This window comes from Hesperophylax consimilis, chromosome 6, assembly GCF_061612785.1.
Source record: "Hesperophylax consimilis isolate HC1 chromosome 6, BYU_Hcon_1.0, whole genome shotgun sequence".
NCBI classification, from domain to species: Eukaryota; Metazoa; Arthropoda; class Insecta; order Trichoptera; family Limnephilidae; genus Hesperophylax; species Hesperophylax consimilis.
This window is the reverse complement of record NC_142841.1, coordinates 29,845,787-29,866,941: the sequence shown is the minus strand read 5'-3', so window position 1 is coordinate 29,866,941 and position 21,155 is coordinate 29,845,787. Positions and strand designations below refer to the sequence as shown.

General features: G+C 31.9%; 1 protein-coding gene across 1 annotated transcript; it reads right to left on the bottom strand.

The window, feature by feature from the left end:
- Positions 1 to 1,965: 1,965 nt before the first annotated feature.
- On the bottom strand, positions 1,966 to 3,462 carry LOC149423186 (endocuticle structural glycoprotein ABD-5-like). Its single transcript, XM_089632906.1, has 3 exons — positions 3,412 to 3,462; positions 2,886 to 2,998; positions 1,966 to 2,247 (listed from the first exon to the last, which is right to left on the bottom strand). The coding sequence occupies exons 1-3, from the start codon at positions 3,418 to 3,420 to the stop codon at positions 2,055 to 2,057; spliced, it is 315 nt and encodes a 104-aa protein (XP_089489032.1). The 5' UTR covers positions 3,421 to 3,462; the 3' UTR covers positions 1,966 to 2,054.
- Between the last annotated feature and the right edge of the window lie 17,693 nt (positions 3,463 to 21,155).

The following is a 21,155-nucleotide window of genomic DNA, read 5'->3' as shown; positions in this document are numbered from 1 at the left end:
AGAATCGCTTAGCGTAGCGAGGCTAAATTTGATTGCGGTGGTTAAATTATTACACATTTGTAAAAGTGCCTAACTAAATAATGCCTAAATTTTAAATTTGGGAAACAAGCCCGAACTTTTCTTTATCCGTTTTAGTATGTGTAGTTATCTAAGTTTTTTACACAACCAGCAATTTGCGCGTAATCGTAAAAAGGACTAGTAATTCTTAAATAGATTTTATTTCCAAGGACTGAATAGTTATATTCATTTACTGTCAAAACTCTGTAAGTAGGACTTTCACGGTTTGTTTGCCTTTCCCCTATTGGCTCGTCTATTACATTGGATGTCTATGCCTATAGATAAAACGCCTAATAAGCCCCTCGCTAAAGATGAAACGATAGTTTCTTTGGACAATGGACTCAATAATATTCTAAAATATATATATATATATATATATATGAGGGCGACATTATATTAAATAAAATATATATATATATATATTTTATTTAATATAATGTCGCCCTCACGAAAAAACTTAAAATAGAAATTTTTCTCAAAATCAAGTAATAAGTTGATACTAGCAATAAGTTTGTGGGTATACATAATAATTAGATTAATGTAACTTTGTTTGATTTATCGCTTTATTTAGTATATATATATATATACTAAATAAAGCGATCGGTTTGTATATTTATATATTATATATATAAATATACAAACCGATTTCGATATAATATAGAACACATAAATGTATGTACAGTAAACGAGATGTATTAAAAATAAATACAATATGTATTACCTATGTGCCTACTTCATAAGAATTTAGATATTTGGCGGTTAATTTTGAATCGTGCATTTCTTGACAATATTCCGAATTTATGAAAAAAAACTTAATGCTATATAGTAGTCCTAGAGAGAGATCGTACGTATGTCATCGACGATCATCTTCTTCCTTCTTCCACGTCTTGTACAAAAATGAAAAATACAGAAGATACTAAAACGATCACGTCAAGTGCGACCGAAGTGGGACTACTATATTGCTATGGTAAATAAAAACATAATGTCGTCCTTGAGAGACTCGAGGAACACACTGTGTTGTTACTTAACGCGACAGTATAGTAATTGATATACTGATGAAGACTGATAACTAGGGACCTAAAAATATGGCGTTTTTAGTTGGAAAGTGGTGTTATTGAGGAACAAAAAATATCTTATAGTTATATGTGTCTCTTTTGGTATTTTTTCCATTTGGTGTTTTCAGCAAGAAAGTGAGGTTACATTTAAAAATTACTTTTTTTAAATTCTGATTTTTACGTTTTTTTTATATATGAAATTGAGCGATATTTATCCGAAATATGCAAATTTTGAGTGATTCGCGTGAAAATACCAAAATTCAAAAATTTTGTAATCACAAACGCGTTTCTTTCCGAGAGTATGTGATGTTGTAAAGGTATTTACTTTCAGTGTTTTGTTTCTCAGCACTTACACAAAAATCACCTTTAAAGGTTAAAATCGACATTATTTATATTGCCTTAGATATCATCTCAATAATTCAGTTCTTCAAATTTGTTCACCAAGTCGTTGAAAAAAAAAACATAAGTAGATTTAAAAACAATATTTATTGCATGGAAAAATATACAAAGCAGTGTCCTGTCACAACAAATCAGGACCTGTCAGTGACAATTTTAACAAAATTCGCAAAAAGAAAATCGCTAAATTGTCACATTGTCACTGATCTTACTCGGATTTAATTAGCATCACAAAATTACAAAAATCTACTGGCAACAAAAAATCTGCATTGCAATTCTTATAATAGTTATAAAATAAATGTCATTTTTTTATAACGCTATAATCATCCAAGAATCGTGGCAACATTTTAAGATACAATAGTGTAAATAATAGGTATCACAGAATATTGCTTTTTTTTCATCATACCAGTTGTGATATTGCGAAACATGAAATAATATGATATAATTATTAATTTCACAACTAAAATTTTAAAATATGGCTAAATTAAAGATATATATGGCAACTTGTATCAGGGTTGTTTGAAGTCTTGTGGGTGTTTTAAGGATCTAAGGGGCCTTAGGAAGATGGGCGCCTTGGGGTTGGAAACCGTTCTCATCAGCGATGTAGGTGAGGGTGTACTGCTGACCATCGGGAGCTACCCACGTGATGCTACCCTTTACTGATAAAGCCTCATTCTCAGTACCGGCGTTCTTAAGTTCAGCTTGTTCTTCGCGGACTGTTCCGTCGCTTAATTCATATCTGAAAAGAAAAAAATACTTTTTTACTTTGAACTTCATCACAATAACTTACAAATTGGTGTACAAAGGAGTCTTACTTTTAGGATCTTGAGATCCAAGCAAGAGGGATCGAAGTCGTTGTCAATCAATCATGAATGTGAATGATTTAACCTGAAGTTTTGAAGGTTTGAAGTGGAAATAATATTGAAAATACAAATCGTATACCATCACATTGTACGAACTCATACGACTTTGTTTCAAATATTGAACATTTTCCTGATAATTTGGTTGAATTAATAGCAAAATCTTCATATATTGTACAATACAACAGTACATATTTAAATAAATAGGTTATAATTTTATTTGAATTGCAAAGTTGTTTAATTCTACGTAAAATTCGTATAGATCTACAAATAAATGTAGAACAACAAGTTTTCTCAGATAAGGCAGATTATAATCATCAAACGCGTCATGATGATTGGTTGACGAACGCTGCCGAAGGGAGATTATAATTAATTACTAGTTCTTACTTATACCTACGTTTTATACGATCTTCTAAAATTTGCTCGATTGGAAAACAAATTAAAATTTGCTCGATTGGTAAAAATATGACGTATACGGTTTGAGTTTCTTTGGTGATTTTATTAAAAATTAACTTACGCAAATTTGTAGGCTCCAAGTCCGTCATTTTCATTTTCGTATTTGACGATAGCGACGTCCTTTTGAGGGGCGGCGAGGGCAACGGCCAGCACGAAGAATAGGAAGAAAAATGTCTGCAATAAAGTAAACATTGAAAAATGCAAAATCAAAAAACATTTAAAAATGCAAAAATTAAACATTAAAAAATTCTAAATCACAAAAGATGATATGAAAAGAAAAATATATTGTATCATTTAGAATATTGCCCAACTAACTGCCAGTTATTCAAAATTTAAAATTAAGATGTTTATGTAAATACTGTGATCTCGGTTACAGATTACTTCGACCTTATATGCTCTTTTGACTTTTTAACAAATTTATGGAAAAACATTTTCATAAGTTATACACGTCAACATTTTCACTACAAAAGAAAAAAATAATTGAAGAGAGGTTATGTTGTTCCCGCGAGTACTTTTTAGTCACTGAAACACTTTTGCTTAAAAAAAGAAATAATATTAATTATTAAAATTTGTAATATTTTCCGTACCGCCTTCATTTTGAGTATTTTCTAAGTTCACTGGTACTGGAGAAGCTGAAGATTGACTGATGCTCGTCTCAGACAATGCTTCACGTTTTATACCCGTTGCCACCTCCAGCGTCGTTGCAGCATCTTTAGCTAGGACCAAGGAGGAGGCATCTTCATTGCATCAATGTCCCCCGCTAACGCCGGGTGTTCCAATGCCCAGGTTCGCCTAAAGGTCGCCGCGGTTCGTGGCGAAATGACGCGGTGATATATGCAAATCGAAAGAAAGTATCACTGGATCGCTCGCTGTATGCAGTTTTGTGGAGTGATCTGAATTGTGCATTAGATTATCCGCTTATTTGTAAAGGTCAGATTATATTTATGATGTGCTATGGTTTATGAGTTGAAGTATAATATAATAAGATGAGTGAATAGGGTTCGTAGAAATTTGAAAATATAGTTTTTAATGAAATAATAAAAAAAATTGATACAAAATAATCTTTTTAGAGCGCCCGCAGACGAGAGACTTTAGTCGCGGCGACAGTTACGTTGCAATAGTTGCGTGCATAAAAATCCATTACGCTATATCAAGGTGCGTACTAGAATGAATTTTGGAATGGTTTCCACATGCCGCCCTGACTCAAGTCTGAAAATTACATACGACCGTTTTCCATTGTAACTCAAATTGTGTCGAACATAAATTGAAATTTCCACCCAAAATAACGCCCTTTTCACCATGTTACCCGGCGTTACTCGGGGACCTATGAATAGTTTGGGGTAAAGTTTGGAGGTTGTGAATCCCAGTATATCTGACAACTGGGTGCATTTTAAAGGTTAAAATAATATTATTGTACTGTAATAGATATTTGTTTCACTTTTCACATTTGTTTCATGGGCATCCTTGACTTCTTAAATCATTAATTTTAAAGTCATGAATTCTCCTTACATCTCTTTCTTTGTTTCATCACTTTTACCACAAATAATTATGTGATTCATATTTTCCGCGGGTTAGTCTTCCTCGGACGTTACCAACTTCTTTTACTATTCAAACCACTTGCACTCTCTAAATACTCCTGGCACTAATTAGAACAAACTTTCAAATTTTCATAGCAATCGGATGAATGGTATAAGAACGCGTATAAAAAAGCAAAGAAATATTTTTTTATGTATACAGGGTGTCCGAGGTAAAGTGCACTCACTTCGGGAGGTGTAATTACACAAGTAAAAAAGATATTACATCTTTTATCGAAATTCCATAGTTTTCAGGTAAATGAGTTAAATTATATGTAGGTTTTATAAATATTCTTTTACGAAAAAATATTTTTGTATGAGAAAAAAAAAGATGGAATTTCGAAAAAAGTCATTCATCTTTATTACTTCTACCATCATGTAGAATTAACTCTCGAAGTTTGTGCACTTTATTCCATTATATTTAGATTAATAGATTTCATTATATTAATTATTAAGACGGTAATTTTTATGAGATATTTTTTATTCAGTATTTGAATAAAAACTTGCCAAAGTTTCCTCAAAAATTATATAAAAACGTTTTCCTGTAATTGCGCGTATTTCTTAACATAAAATACAAATAAATAAATAGCACTCATCCGTATTACATGTTTGCTTTACAAATCTTAGCCTTTACCCTCAAATACAAAATATAAAAGCAGTAAAATAAAATAATAATAATAATAAACTATTGATATTTTTAAAAGCAAAATGATTATTTTCAATGGTAGATTTTAAAATAATATATAAAAATAATTAACTTAACAATTTTCAATTATTAATAATTATATTTATTTATTTAGCTTTTGTTTAGAATAATCTGCCATAGGTATGTATTGACCACATATTAATGGTTGTTTAACAGTTATGTAAACTTAAAACACTTTTATTAGTAAGGTCCTAAATATTTCAATATAGACACCTACAATATCCATACGTATAGAAAATAGTAGAAGTTTTTAAAGCTTTAATCGGACAAAAGAAATCTTCGGAACTAAACGCACAGCACCAATACGCATTGACAATAAGAATAATAAAACGAATGATTCACCAAATACTTCGGATTATACAAAAACTAGTTTTTAATGGAAAATGCATAGGAATTGACGACAATATATATGCTAAATCTATTCGTGTTAAGTTTTGAGGTCACACGATTCATATGTTACGACTTATCTGCGTAAGTACTTTCCCTTTCAAACAGATGCTTAAATAATACCTTTATAAATACTTAACATAACTTCAACTAGTCGAGTCATATACCATTAACATGTTTTATATAACTCGTGCGATTTTGATTCATCACTGTTTTAACAATCAAAAAAATACTCATCACTGCTTTAATTTATTGTTGATTGTTGTTTTCATGCGCGAATGATGTTTCGCAACAGTTTAATAAAATATTTCCGCAAACATAATTATTAAAGCCGTTACAAAAAGAAGAGAAGCGCCTATATTTTTCGCGTACATTAATCGTTATTCTTTAATAGGCGGGAGAAGGTTCAATAAATGATTTGTTTTACAAAGTCAATAATATGATTTGTTTACGAGAGCCAAATTTACCTTGAATGTGTATGGTTAGTTCCAGCTTGAAACATTGGATAGTTTTGAACCCGATAGGTGATGCTATTGTCGAAATCTAATTTCAGGTTTTTTTTTTGTTCTGCTTTATCATCCAAAAATACATACAACCACATATTTTCTACACCCCCCCCAGTATTTATAATGCGATTTTTTCTAGGAAAAAAGGGTTGTCCTTCATTTTTAAGTTGTGTAAAGCTTTTTTTATTCATATTGGCAAAAGACAAATTGACATAAAATATTTTTTACCAATTCGCACTACATTTAAATTCATTAATATAATTGAAGACAATAATATTGTTTAGACCTAAAAATCAATATTTATTTATCTCAATTACACGATTTAATTTTTTCAAATCAATTAAGAATTTTGATTTTATTTTTCACACAAGTGTTTTCTATGGATCGTATTCGTACGGCAATCTGTCAGACTGTGAAAGACATACTTCAAGGCAATTTTTAGATTATAGAATGATACCGTTAACATTTTTACTTTTTTTCTATCTTACTGAACTATAATCAGAATCTACTGAAATGATCGATATCAAATGAAATGTCAAAAAAATATCTACGATGGATGTGATTTGCGCATGTATTCTATGTATGTCAAATGCATAAAATATCCGACAACAGTGAAAACAGATAAAAGGCAGTCTACATAAAATGAGGTCTATATAAAAAAGTAGTCTACATAGAAGGCGGTCTGTGGCAGGACAAAGCCTGCTTGGGCCCACCGGTATAAATATATATTTGAAGTCGTAATATTTTAGTCCTGTTGTCACATTATTTTTGATTTTGGTCAGTCTATATTGTTTGTATAAATATTTTTATCAGACATAATTTTAATGTATGAGTAACGCCACTTTGTCTTATTTCCATAGGACTAATAATTTTTGAACAAAATGAAACATAAGACAGCAATACAATATCTTTTAAACCACGTTTGTGCGGTGGTGTCACGTGGTCGCACAATGTAATCTAAAAAGTGACTTAAACATTTTTTTAACTACATTGAGCGCAGATTTGTAAAATTTCTTTTTTTATACTTCTCAAATACTGCCGAATAATGTATAATCTTATCGATACCTTTTAATGGATTCTAGTAACCAAAATTATCAATAATTATTCCCTAGTAGCGCCCTTTGTGGCAGCTGGACGCGTCATGCCGTCTCCAACCGCTTTGTGTTTTTTTAGTATTTTCAAGGGAAACGAGGCAACATCCCTTTGAAGTTATTTAAAAAATCAGTGAATCAACATTTTAAATTAACTTACCAATTAGTAATCAGAACTTAATAGTAATGTGACTAGAGTGCAGTGTTTCAAAAATGAATAATCGAAAATTGTGCTAAAAACATTCTAAATTCGCTGAAGTTGAAGTTGAACTTGGGACGAGAATCGGTAACTGTTGTACGCCAGATGTTTTCAATGTTATTCTTGGAAACAGTGAAAGCCCTAACAAGTGCCCAAGGTGATTTATTATTCCGTCCGCCGCCTTTTATTTCGGAACAATGCACTACTAACATAATCACCAGAAACAAGTGTACAAGGAGATGGACTTTCCGAGCGTCACAAGGTTTGTTATCTATGTGAGGATACTGTGTCAGCGCTTAATTAGCAGCAGACACATACCTGGACGGATGACGAACCTCGTGCTGGCACTGTTGGTGGCGCGGTGCACTCTTTCGCTGCAGTAGCTGGTCCAGTTTCCTCACCACCTGGGATTCTTGCTGCAGAGTCTCCATCCTCTACCTTCGTCGAATGTCACAGCGGTGCTGCCAAGGTCTGGAATCCATGAGAGGACATTGTGTCAGCGCTCTATTAGCAGCAGACACATACCTGGAAGGATGACGAACCTCGTGCTGGCACTGTTGGTGGACGCGGTGGACTCTCTCGCTGCAGCAGCCGGTCCAGTTTCCTCACCACCTAGGATTCTTGCAGCAGACTCTCCATCTCCGTGTCACCTGTTTCTGTACTTCATTTTATTTAACTTAATTTCAATTTGTAATATTTATATTATTTTTTTTTGTAATATCTGCATTAACTGTACAGCGCCCCTGAGGTGATATTTCGCAAAAGCGGCGCTATAAAAATCATCCAATAAATAAATAAATAAAATTTCGTACAGCTAAACACACAATCACAACCTTTAAAAAAAAATTATGAGAATCCCAACTGCCCCAAGCCGTCTGGAGCTAATGGTACCCCTATTGAGATATCTTGTAAGGTAAAGGTAGTAAGGAGGGGATGAAGATGGGGAGGAGAAAGATGGGGAAAGTATTTGGCTATTCAGATCTGGTCACCAAGTTTGGCTAAAGCTATTTCAAAAAAAAAATCTGATTTTTTAATTTAAATTCTGTAGTGCATATATCTATATATTAAGGCTAGAACTGTAAATAAATTTTATTTTGTTATCTCACATTTCCCTCTCGTTCTGAGAAACTGAATAAATATGAAATTTAATCAACTGTTCTGTTTTTTAATGCTCTGCAATAATCACAGCCCCACAAAAAAAATCGTTAAAAATAACTGCTAAATCAAAAGGTTGATGCTGTACTACGTGTTGCTTTCTTCTAAATACCGTTGTTTCTCTTTGACTGTGAATTATGAGATGTAATTATGTTTTCTTAGTTAGTGAATAGAGTTACAAAATAATCTTTTTGGACCCACACAAACACAGCAATATGTTTTCTGTTAGGAAACTTGTTTATACTTGGATTGAGAATTTCTGCAAATATAAAAATTAAATTATGACAATTTAACACAGCCTGGATGCATGAGTTAAAACGCGCCATTACAGGCGTACCAAAGGTTCTAAGACGCACCCACAAATCCCATCTGAAGGTTTCGACTCAATCGGAATGTCTGCTCACTAAATACTAAATAGTCGCCCTATTGCTTGGAGTTCGTGGCTCATGTTTAGGCTCCTCGGTTCGTCTGCCCAGAGGTTGCAACACGCTCTTAAAGTGCGCGCACTGCATGAACCGTAATCTATTATTCAGACTTCTGAGAATCGAATAACTTCTACAACTATTTGTCAGCTCGTTAAATAACGTCACGGTTTATTATAAAGCAATGTAAACAAAAATATTTTTGAATTACGCTAATATTTTGAATTCCCACTTTTAAAATCAAATAACGTACTCTTATAAGATATGGCCATTTTCAAGGAACTATAAGCACATTTAGATATACTATGATATTTTATTTTTTTTTAGTCTCCAACAGTTTTGCACCAATTACAGAGAATATAACAAATTTAGAACGCAGTAAGCGTGAATTAGTAAAAAAGAAAAATATGTAAACTTCATAGACATATGAATATTAGTAGACCTGCCCTAAGTGATTAAAAGCGTATTATCCCCACTCCCCATACCGGTTCCATTGGAGCCGGCTGTGCTCGCGTATGGCCTCAAGTGAAATTTGAAAATGTGACGTCATCATTCTTGTGCGAACTATGGTCGAGGCATCATCGGTTCATTTTACGAAATAACACGGCAAAATATTGACTTGTACTATGAAAACTTGTAAAAATAGATGTGAAAAGAGAATAAACCCAATTGTCGTATTACATTCCATATATAAGCATTTTTTTACTTTATTTTAAGCATATTCACATCGTATAATATGAATCAGTTGTTACTATCACATCGAGAAACGTCTGGACGCGAAACACAAAGCTGGTTGGTTGCTGGGAAGTAAATTATGAACATTTATAAAAGTGTCTTAACTAAATATGTACTTAAACGAAATATTCGACTCTGAAAATAGAACCGAATTTTTTTGCCGAATTTGGACTTCGCAAATTTGTTCATAACGTGGCGAGTAATTTGCGCTCCCATGTAAAAATGTCTATTCATTCAAAAGCAGATTTTACTTTTAAGAAGTAAATGGTGATATTATAATGCGAGATGCCTATTTACTGTCAGATTGATTTACTGACGAATCACAGTCAGCTTCACTCCCTTCGTTCTTCAACAGTTGATTTTACCCCTCGCCATTATCTTCTCGTCTATTAATTCCAATGTCTGTGGTAAACTTATTTTTATTCGTTTATTAATTTTATTTTAGCCATGCGTAGTACAACCAAGTTCAAAAACGTCTAATTTATTATTACTTACACACAATAATACATTCTTACATTTTAATTATTTATTACATTTTATTTCGATATATGGTTCACATAATCCAATTTGAATTAATCAATCAGTGCAGGCTTTATAGTTTTCGGCAGTGTATTATAATATTGCATTCCTTTGTATCGTAAACTATTTTGTGAATTAGCTTTGTCCTTTTTTGGTAGCCTAATTTAATTGCACGTTCTTGTGTTTTATCTGTGAATGAACTTGTTGTACTTAATTTTATTTGAAAATTATTTTTGGTAATAGGTTGTTTATTATTTTATTTATAAATATCACCCCGTTCAAGATCAACATCTGTTTCACTGTTTTGAAAATCTATTTCGCAGTATTATTCTTATTGCTATATTTTGGAGAATTCGCAACTTATTTTGTCCTCTATCTATGAAAAGAATCGTTGAGCAGTAGAGCAATAATGGAGTTGTGCACAGGCCTCAAATCCAAATTTAGGATTTATTATTTATTGGATGATTTGTATAGCGCCGCTTTTGTGAGATATCACCTCAGGGGCGCTGTATGAAGACTGCCGTGCTGCCGTTCCTCTTAAATATTGAGGCTCTTGTAGACATATATTTTTAAGGCATTCATTTTTTTGTTCATTACATAAAATATCTTCTATTTGCTTTCGTACTTAAGTTAAATTGAGAGATCCTTGATTTATTTAGTAATTATTGATAGCTAGGTGTATTTTTTCGAAGCAGTTCAATTAATTATTTATTTTATTGACAAAATTTATGTTAATATCATTACTCGATAATTGATTTAACAATGAATACCTAAAGATAGACTAAGCAGATTAATAAAAAGGTTACTTGCTTGGTTTCTATAAGATTATGCGTTCGTTTTTCGCACTGAACAAAGAAGAAAACTAGAAGTCCCTTCCATGCAAATTTGAATGGAAACAAATGTTTCATTTAGCCCTCTGTACTCTGCATCACTTACACTCACCTGACATGGTTGATTTCCATCCCGTTTAAATATCATAAACAAATTTATCGTGAGAATACTGAATACATGATATATTACGAAAATTATTTTTTTTAAACGATTCACGTTAATCTTTAAATTTTGGACTTGCGACAAACCATATATATCTTCCAAGTGAGATCCTGCTTAACACATGACATTAACACTACACTAGGAAGAAAGCAATAAGAAATAAACATTGTTGTAATACTGAATTATTAGGTAAAAAAAATGTCCAGCGGTACTTACCTTTATGTTCATATGCGATAAACATGAACTTTGGCCAATGAATATTATAAAGCAATACATTGTAAATACGTTCCCGATAGTTGACGCATACTACGAAACCACTGCCTCTTATTATGGCCAGGTAGACTTATTGATTATTTAATTATTATAACTCAAAAAGCAATAATAAAAATAATCCTTAAAGTACCAATAAGAACTCAATCAAAAGACATTTAAAAAAATTTTAAAGTGTTCAGTATAATAAAACTATACTCAAAAAATGCTCTAATCAAATTTACAGAAAAATATGAGTACCCTACTGACCAACACAACTATATTACAAGGAAGAAATCCTCAAAACTATTGAACATCCCAAAATTAAATACGTCTTTTGGCCAGAAAAATCATCATTTCCATGCTACAAAACTATATAATGCCCTCCCAATTGAACTCAAAAACACAACGGAGACACAAAAATTTAAAAACGACATCAAATTATGGCTAAGTAAACATGAAGATGAGAAAATCAATAAAATTATGAACTGAACAAATGTGAAGACAATTTTTTAATTTTTTTTTGTAGAAATTAACAAGGAAATCACGATCTACACCTATACAAAAACCTACAGTCCGCCTCGGAACAGGAATACCTAGTGAGGAGGACTGCGAATAATATACTTAACTTTGTAATTATAATTGTCGTTAATAAAAAAAAAAATAAAAATAAAAATAAAATTAGCCGAGCGGCCGGTAAATTCTTATAATCCTCATTTGGAATAAAATGAATACATATATTGTACGTTGGTTCCCATAGTTCTTAAGCAAAGGTCAATCTCAAGAGATGAATAACAAAACTATTTAGGTTAATAATTTTGATTGCCTTGTAAAACCGCGGTTTAAAGGGTTTTCATACAGGGCCGCACAGAAGCTAAGAATAATATTATTTTTATTTATATTTAAGGTAAATATCGGACTATACTGAGCATCTGAATGTAAATGAGTATTTTGACAACTTTGGTGATCACAATTTTAAGACTGAACATTTCTGTGAAACATGAACATAAAATTTTGTAATGAATGATAAAAACAAATTTGCAGGTTTAAATCATGATGAGTGTTCTAAATTCTAAAAAACTAATCAAATAAGCAACAATATTTTAAATAGTACAGGGACGTACTCGGAAGTATCTTATACAAATCAAGCACCAACATTTTTCCAGAACACAATTTTGGTCTTTCGATTTTGGAATTTGAAATTTCGATTCCTTCGTAACTTTATTATTTTTTTTATATTAATAGTCTTTTTTTCGAAAGAGCGGGAGGTCAATTAGACCAATTAGTACTGTGAATCTACACGTAGAAAAATGAGTATTACAAATCTCTTTAAATTATTGGTAATCTGGTTAAAAACGGGATTGTAGACCGTTTCCTGATTTATTTATTTGTTCTAAGGAACATAAACAGTCTTAATATTAATTTAATATATAAAGGAGGATGGAAAAGAAACTGTCCAATTATAAATGTTCACAGATGGTTGATTTGGTAATATACAACTAAGTATTTAGTAAATGTAATCCTTATCCTTTTGATAAATTCCTAATATATCAGAACACGTGTTCATGCATGTGCATTTGCCTTCATAATATATAGTGACAAAATGCGAAAATATTACGATTTTCATGAATACGTGTTCCTATATATTAGGAATTTATCAAAAGGATATCAGTAAACCTACTAATTCAATCGTTAAGGCCTGCAATCCCGTTTTTAACTGGATTGCGAAAAATTTTAAGAGATTCTTAATAAATTAACAATACTGTTTTTCTTTCCAAAAGTGCATTTTTGTTCCGGCTCTGCTTGACTTATGGCACGACACACAACAGGTAGAATTCAGACGCTGGCTAATGACGTCCTTGTTCTGGGAAGAGGTTCAGTGGTCGGTGGCAAACGAGATGAGTTGACGACTCAAACAAAGGTGACTGTGTGGGACAGGTTAGGGCCGAGAATGGCGTGTGATCAAAATCGACTGATGATTGCATATACCAACTATAATGGAAGACAATTGTCTTTTTAGTAGGTTAGAAGTTAGAACGATATTTTTGTTGTATTGTGTGAGTATTTTTTGACACTTGTAACGTCACACGTCATGTTGTAAAGCAGACAAGAGTCTGATTTTAATTAGGATATAAGTTTCATATGAACATATAATACATATTATTGGATAACCATTTCCGCAACATACGGATACATTCTTTTTAACAGTTTGATCGTAAAAAAAAAAGTATATTTAATTGCCCAACACTTGTACGATAATAATTTATTAAGGAATCTAGGTTACCAATATTATTAGTTTTTTTTTAATCTATTTGAACACATTTTTTATATTTTTCTTTCGTTCAATGATGAACTATAATCATGTAACGTTTTTTTCCTAGACGATATGGAAATAATCAGTGTTTGAACTCATTACCTACTTAAATATAATAACATTAAACATAATATATTATTATAATGTATGTATGAGTATTGAGTATGCAATACGGAAATAACTGTCTATATGTTTGTTTTGGGAGAAAGTAAACTTATGATAAATTTAAAGTGAATACGGAGCGTTACATATCAATTTTATATTTATTATGATATTGCATTTTAAATTTACATAATATAATGATGTAAATCTATTTATATAAAGAATAGTGTATGTGGTGGGTGAGTAGGTACAGGACGGGTGGCTTGGATTTGATTTTCACACAAATCTATAGTTTTATTACGCGATCAAATTTTAATATTTTTTATTAGTATAAGAAATATTAATAAAAGACAAATGATATTAATACATATAGCAATAATAATTTAACACAAGATACAAATAATACAAATTATCTTTTCTTTAATATTATTCTACGTTAAATGACATTATAAGATTGATAATATTTTGCTTTAATAAAAGACAAATGATATTTATATATATATATATATGACAGTAATAATTTGACACAACATAACAATACAAATTATCTTATCTTTAATATGAATGAAATTATTAGATTGATCAGTTTAAATAATAATTATATTTAACATTTTTTTCCTATTTATCTATTCTCCGTTTTCAGGCTATCGGCAATGAGATTGTAAATGTGTGCATCATGACGTATGCTTCTCAAACCACCTTCAGGCCTTACTGTTTTTTGCACACTTGACTTTCAACAGAGGAAAGTCACTTTTTGCTCGAGAGTTAGAAGAACCATCCCTTCCTCTTTTGTCACGCCTTAACGTAATTATTGAAGAAATTTTCCCCATATGATGTTCAAAATATTCTAAAGGTTTACTTCTGATTTCGTAAAATTCTGTGCAAAACCTGGGCAAGCCGGGTACTTCAGCTAGTGTGATTTGGTTAGGTAAACCACGAAAACGATACCAATAGACAATAGGTCAGTAGTTTTGTGAAAAGTAGCCTAATCTTGTCAACTAAAGAGTAAACAATACGATATTTCAAAATACGTAAAAAAGGTAAACAGAATGTTGCAAGAAATAATCTGTGTTGTTATTTTCGTTACTTACAAAAAGAGGTGAAGCCGTCATAAAAATAGTTATATCACCTTAATTAATATTTGACGGCCTCCGTGGTCGGGGTGTAAAACTATCGACTGGCAAGCTGACAGTCAAGGGTGCAAATCCCGACGTGCGCAAGTAATTTTTACTTGATTGATTTATGTTATCTCACAATTTATTTATTTAAATAATATATAGTGTACATGCGGCCCGTTCCAGGGTAGAATACACTCTCGTAGTGACCTACCAGGTAAGTATTATACTGTATATTTTCTCCCTAAATAGTTAAGTAATAACATAGATCACTGTAGAAATGTATTATAAGTTTGTACAGCGCCCTTGAGGTGTTTTTGCACAAAAACGGCGCTATACAAGTCATCCAAGTATTATTATTATTAGTATCGCCCTGTTGTAAAAGTAAGAGCACCATTCAGAATTTAAACGTTGCTTGAAATGGCTTTAGCCTTGTTTGGTGACCATATCTGAGTAGTGAGGTACTCCCCCACCTTCCTCTTTCGCATCTCCTTCTTCTCCCAACGACACTCAGCCTTATAACATACTTCAATCGGGGATGCCATGTTCTCACTGGTTCCAGAAGGTTAGGACTTGTGTGCGGTATTCATATAAAACAAAAACAAAAAAACTTTTTTATATTTATGGTTGCGGCAAGTTGGTCTCATTGTTTAGTAATACTATCTATGTGTAAAATACATTCTCACTTCTCACCATGTTAATAGAAAAAATGTATCTAAGTGACAAAAATTTACGAAAATCGCTTGACCGCAATACTGTGTGTTCTTTTAAAACCGGTTTATTATGATAAATGAATTGAAGATGTATTTTATTTACTCTGAACGGCCTTGACCTACAAATTAGGATGAGCCGATGTATTTGATATTGTGTACACATTTTTAATCTGCTCTACCTCAAGCAAAACCTTAATGATGTAAGAAAATAATTACATTTTAGGAATAATTTAGTCAGGCCATGGTGAAATATTTATCATATTAATATAAAAAACTTAATATTGTGAAATATGCCGTAATTTGTGAAGGTAAGGCGGTATTTAAAACAAAGAATTATGAATAACTTTGTAGTACGCGAGGTTACTGCGATAGGGCCCTAACATTAGCTTAATCCTGAATCTTTTATGGTTTTTAGGTAGCAAAAAGGTACCAGTGGAAATAATATATTTTGATATTTAAATCGAAATAATTACCCAATCTTCGGCTGTTGGCGCCAAAACAATATATTTTTGGAATAACTTAATGAGTAAAACCACAAATTGCATACTTAATTATTGAAAACAATATTAGCGATTTTTAAACGAAAATATGAAACAAAAGAAATACGGTCGCATCTAGGACTTAACCCGAAACCCTCACCTTGTCTTCGATCTTCTTCGGTCATATTTAACTGCATCATACTTCGAGTAAGAACTACCAACAATATCTTCATCTTCTCATAGCACATTTTTATTAGCTGCTATATTATGTATGATCGCAAGACCGAAGTTTATTAATAAAATCCTGTTAAATATGACGAAAGAAAGTAGGGTCCCATTAGCTCAATTGGTAGAGCGGCGTCCCGGCAAGACGAGGATCCTGTGTCCTAGATGCGACTGGATCTTTTTCTGATTTTTCTGTTTCAAATTTTCGTTTAAGAATAACTTATATTGTCTTCAATAATACCCTATATTTTGTATAAAACATGGTTCTAAATGCTCTTCAAAACAAACAAAAAAAAACTTCCATGCGATTACCTTACAAACTAGTTACCTTTGAATGTAATGTGAAAACATTGCCTTTCGGAAAGTACCACCAATTTTCAAATACCGTGTATACTATATACGTTATATGAAAAATTTTACCGGACCACAGAAACCTAAAAAAAAGTTTTTCTTCGGAACCATTTCGGTATTGCAATTTAAATGCTTTAACCGCCCTCCATCTTTTTCAAAATTTTTGTAAGATTATACATTTTTCAATCCTTTCATGGCGTGCATTTTGATACAATTTTTGAAATCTTTCCCAAACAATTAAATGCACAATTAAATTCTAACTTTTAAAAGAAAATTATATTCTTAGAGTGTCCAGAAATCATTGTTCAAATTGTACCAAGAGACATTGTTCTAATTGTAAAGGAAACCAAATATTCGTAAAATAAACATAATATTATTATTTTAAGCATTTATTTTCCACGGTGAGAAAAGGAGTCTCGTTTGATGTTCTTTGATGCAACATTCGCGTGAAACTATTATTTTGCTAATGACACAACGTGTCATCACATATTCGAAGATAATAAAAAGATTCAAATGAATGTGAAAAAAAAACATTTTTAACCTGATTTTTTCTGCTTGTTGTTTTGTTTGCCTTCCTGTTTATTATTACACATTATTCCGACTATTTTGCATTGGCCTCTGTCGAATCAACATGTTAAAATTATTATGTAACTCATCGCTAGTTTTAAAAATAAGAGTTTGATTAAATTTAAATGTTATAAGTGACTTTTTACCAACGATTCGAATCGTGATATTATTATCTGTGAAGGTGCTTCAGATCCTCACTATTAATTTGCATCATTTTCGCCATTCAAAAGAAGGGGTTATCGGTTGTCACACAGAAAACTTTGACTGCTGTCCAAACTACCTAAAAACGTTACATGAGAGTCTTGCGAAATGGAAGATTATTTTAACTGTAAATCGCTGTAGATAGAAAATCTCTGATACATTATCAATAATATCTTTGTTTTTTCCATGTTTGAATTAATATAGTTTAATTCCTTTTCATAAAAACATAATAATATTTACCAATTTGAGGTAATTTGCGAAGGTACATAAGATAGAATTTAGCGCATGGAAATCAATTGGAAATTTATGGCATTTTGTGGCGTAAATCTTCGATAATAACAAATACTTCGCTATCTTACGCAAATTCTTGCGTATCTTTGATTGTCAGTGTGAAATAGTGAAAGAAAGAAAGTTGTGAATTTGACTCATTTTTGTAAAGTGACAACTTTTGAAAAGTTACCAAGACATATTTGTTAATCATCTGTCCGAATGCGAATGGTCTATGAAGTCCAGTAATTAATAAAATAAGGTCCTGTAATAACAAACACCCTTTTGTTCAGTGGTAAAACATTGTTACGCTAGAAAGACGTCGCTGCTTAATGTAGCGCGCCGCGACGCATTCTACTTGTTCGAACTAGTTGGGCGTCGTTAATGACGTCATTGGGTTAATGGACGTCGTATGTTGTCAACGACGTAATACAAATGCTCAATACTGAGTAACACATACTATTAAATTCTTTTTTTTTGTACATTGCTTCTTTTCAAAAACTTAATAACTGTTTATAATATTACCACCAATGTAGATACCTACTAATACTTAAAAGAAATATGTTTAAACAAAAATGCCAATGGCATCATTATTGATTTGACTCTGAAGAAATTCCAGTCGTTGACTGACTGTAGAAAAACAGTATTAATCTTCATAATGAGACCAACTGTACAACACTAATACCTATGTACCTATACAACGCATGTATAGGTACATAGGTAATTCGATTGTTGTGAACTCCTGCAACTTATAAACATACATACACCCACAGTAACAACACGACAAAATACAATATTCTACAGCAGCACACATAAGCGTAACTACATTGCCCACTCTCCGATACAACGACTTCACACCATGGGAAATCATTACTTGGGTGATGTTGACATATTCAATACCAACTTGGCAAGTTTTGTGGATCATTTAAAACATTTATTTCAACAATACTCCTAAACACATCGTGTAAACCAACAAATAGCTGTAATTTTCTGTTTTTGTTTCTTGTGTTTGTATGACTTGTTACATAGCTTTTATCAAATGTAATTTTATTCTTATTTTTTATGTTTGAAAGTATTTGTCAAATTAAAATTATACTACCAACCATGTAAAAGCCCTCTGGACGTTAAATAAATAAATAAAATAAATAAATAAAATAAATAAATAAAATAAATAAATAAAATAAATAAATAAATTAGTGATATTGTAATTCCAATTTAAAAACACAGTAAAAAAAAATCTGGTAAACTTTATTTAATAGGTAGGTATCTATTTTATCGCTTGTCTGAATTTTTCACCCAATCGTTTCTGTTTTTCAAAATAAAACTTAAATTCAAAACAAATCTGAGTTCTAGAGTTCATTGAACCAGAGTTACAGACAGACACAAAACCGGGATTAGCATGTTTGATGATTGTGATTGGCCTTACTATCTAAATGTTATTCTACTTATCAATGTTTTACTGTTTTGGTTATTCTTCACGCTAACATATGAACAGATTTTCATTCCTCATAATTACTGTACTGCCTGCAAAATCTTGTAATTCTTTGTTCAAGATAAAATCATCTTTTTTCTTTAAATTCTAAGCTCCCGTCGTATGTATAAAATCACGATAATGATCTAGCTAAAAGCTATGAACACTTCTAGAAGAGTCAAATAAAATCACCGGTAATATTATTTGGATGATTTGTGAAAAGCGCCGTTCTTTGTGTAAAATCAGCTCAAGCGAAGCAAAATACATTATTTGTGTTCACGTCATTCTACTTAGAAATATTCTAAGACAACACATTGGCAAATATAAATGTGATGATCCGTTCTTGTTAAAATCTGGAATAGGTAGATACTACATATAATGTCTTTCAATTACGACTAATCTTCAGATTCCATTTGCAAAGTGTACTATGGGAGAATTCAATGATTTATAGACAGTTCGTCTAGATTACAATATTGTTTATTTACGACTAGCTGACGTGTACTCGTTGCTGAGAGTTATCTTTATGGGATAGACATATACCATCTAAGACATTTCTGTAGGCTTTTTTAAGATATAAAATTCCATCACATCCCATTTTGACATATCTCATAATATTTAGCCAGACTTAGCAATATAAGTGCCCGAAAATATATTTTTACGTCTTGATTACAAAACATTGATTTTTCAATATTTTCTATAAATATAGAAAGGTTTATATATGTAAACCTTTCGGAATTTTTTTTCTAAAGGATAGTTTAAAATCTATCGAAATCCGTTCCTTAGTTTAGAAGAACTAAGCGCACAAACAGACTAACGCTGATAGCGACTTTATTTTATACTATTTAGAGATAAGAATTACAAATTAGTGCTACTGGACTGACATCCCTTATTGTCAAGGCTCTAAGATATTCTACCAGAGCCGCTTCCTAAACTGAGCCGTCTACCTACAATCGGATAAGTTCGGGAATATACTCGGAACCATTCGGACCCTGGCGTGCGCGCGCATTGCTTACCGCACACTAACACCATCTGGAGTAAATAGTTAAAACTAATTTTACCGACGCAACACTACATACATTTGATGATATGTTTGAATAATTAGTTTATTTTTAACTACAAGACAACTATAAAATTATTATTATAACTGATCTAGACACCTGTCAGCACCACATTACCTGACCGCATCCGTTTCCGAGTGATGCTGATTTATGCGCAGACATTCTAATACGTCAGAACGCTCTATGTGGCGCTGTCTCAATTCAATGTACAATGGACAAACCGGTGTTTATTTATAAAATAAATATTAGGGTGGGCTTTTTTGGTATCAAGTTTTTATATGTCAATGGTTTAGAAAGTTGGGCATTTGAATACTGGTTGTTTAAATAATATTTGTTAAAAGTTTTCCATAGTATATATTTTGGCAAAAGTTTTTGAAATGTCTTTTATTTGTTTAAATCCTCCGAGATAAGTCATTATTTACAGACACCCCGTGTACTTCATGAGGATAAACAAAAAGGGTTATATCAACTGACATATCGACAAGTTCACAACCCGTAGGTACTTACCTAAAATGTTTTACAAAGCTTAAAAAATATATTTTTGAGTACATTATAGAGTGTTTTAAAATGCTACTTTTAAGAATTTTTTATTATATTATCTCCGTACTTACTTACCCGCCTCACCAAGCTGCCCAACCGGTGGCGATATAGTCCCCCTGCTTTTACACTATACAGACAGGGGCCTTTTTGTGAAGTGTCACATAAGACAAAAAAACTCCACACATGCCACGAGGAAAATGGCTTGATTTCACATTTTTGATCTTTTTTGTTATTTTCAGGGATTCTGTGTGGAGAGTCTTTTTGAAGAAAGAAAGGGGTGAACATGGTCTTGAAAACACCCATGATATAGGAGGGAGGAAATAAATACGCTGGTAAATTGTTTCACAGCCGAGTTGTTAAACTGCCGTAGAAAAGACCCGTTCTCATGTGAC

Coding starts and splice junctions, on each gene's coding strand:
- LOC149423186 (XM_089632906.1), bottom strand. Junction 2,248..2,885: donor CTTGGAGCCTACAAATTTGC/GTAAGTTAATTT, acceptor TTTTCTTTTCAG/ATATGAATTAAGCGACGGAA.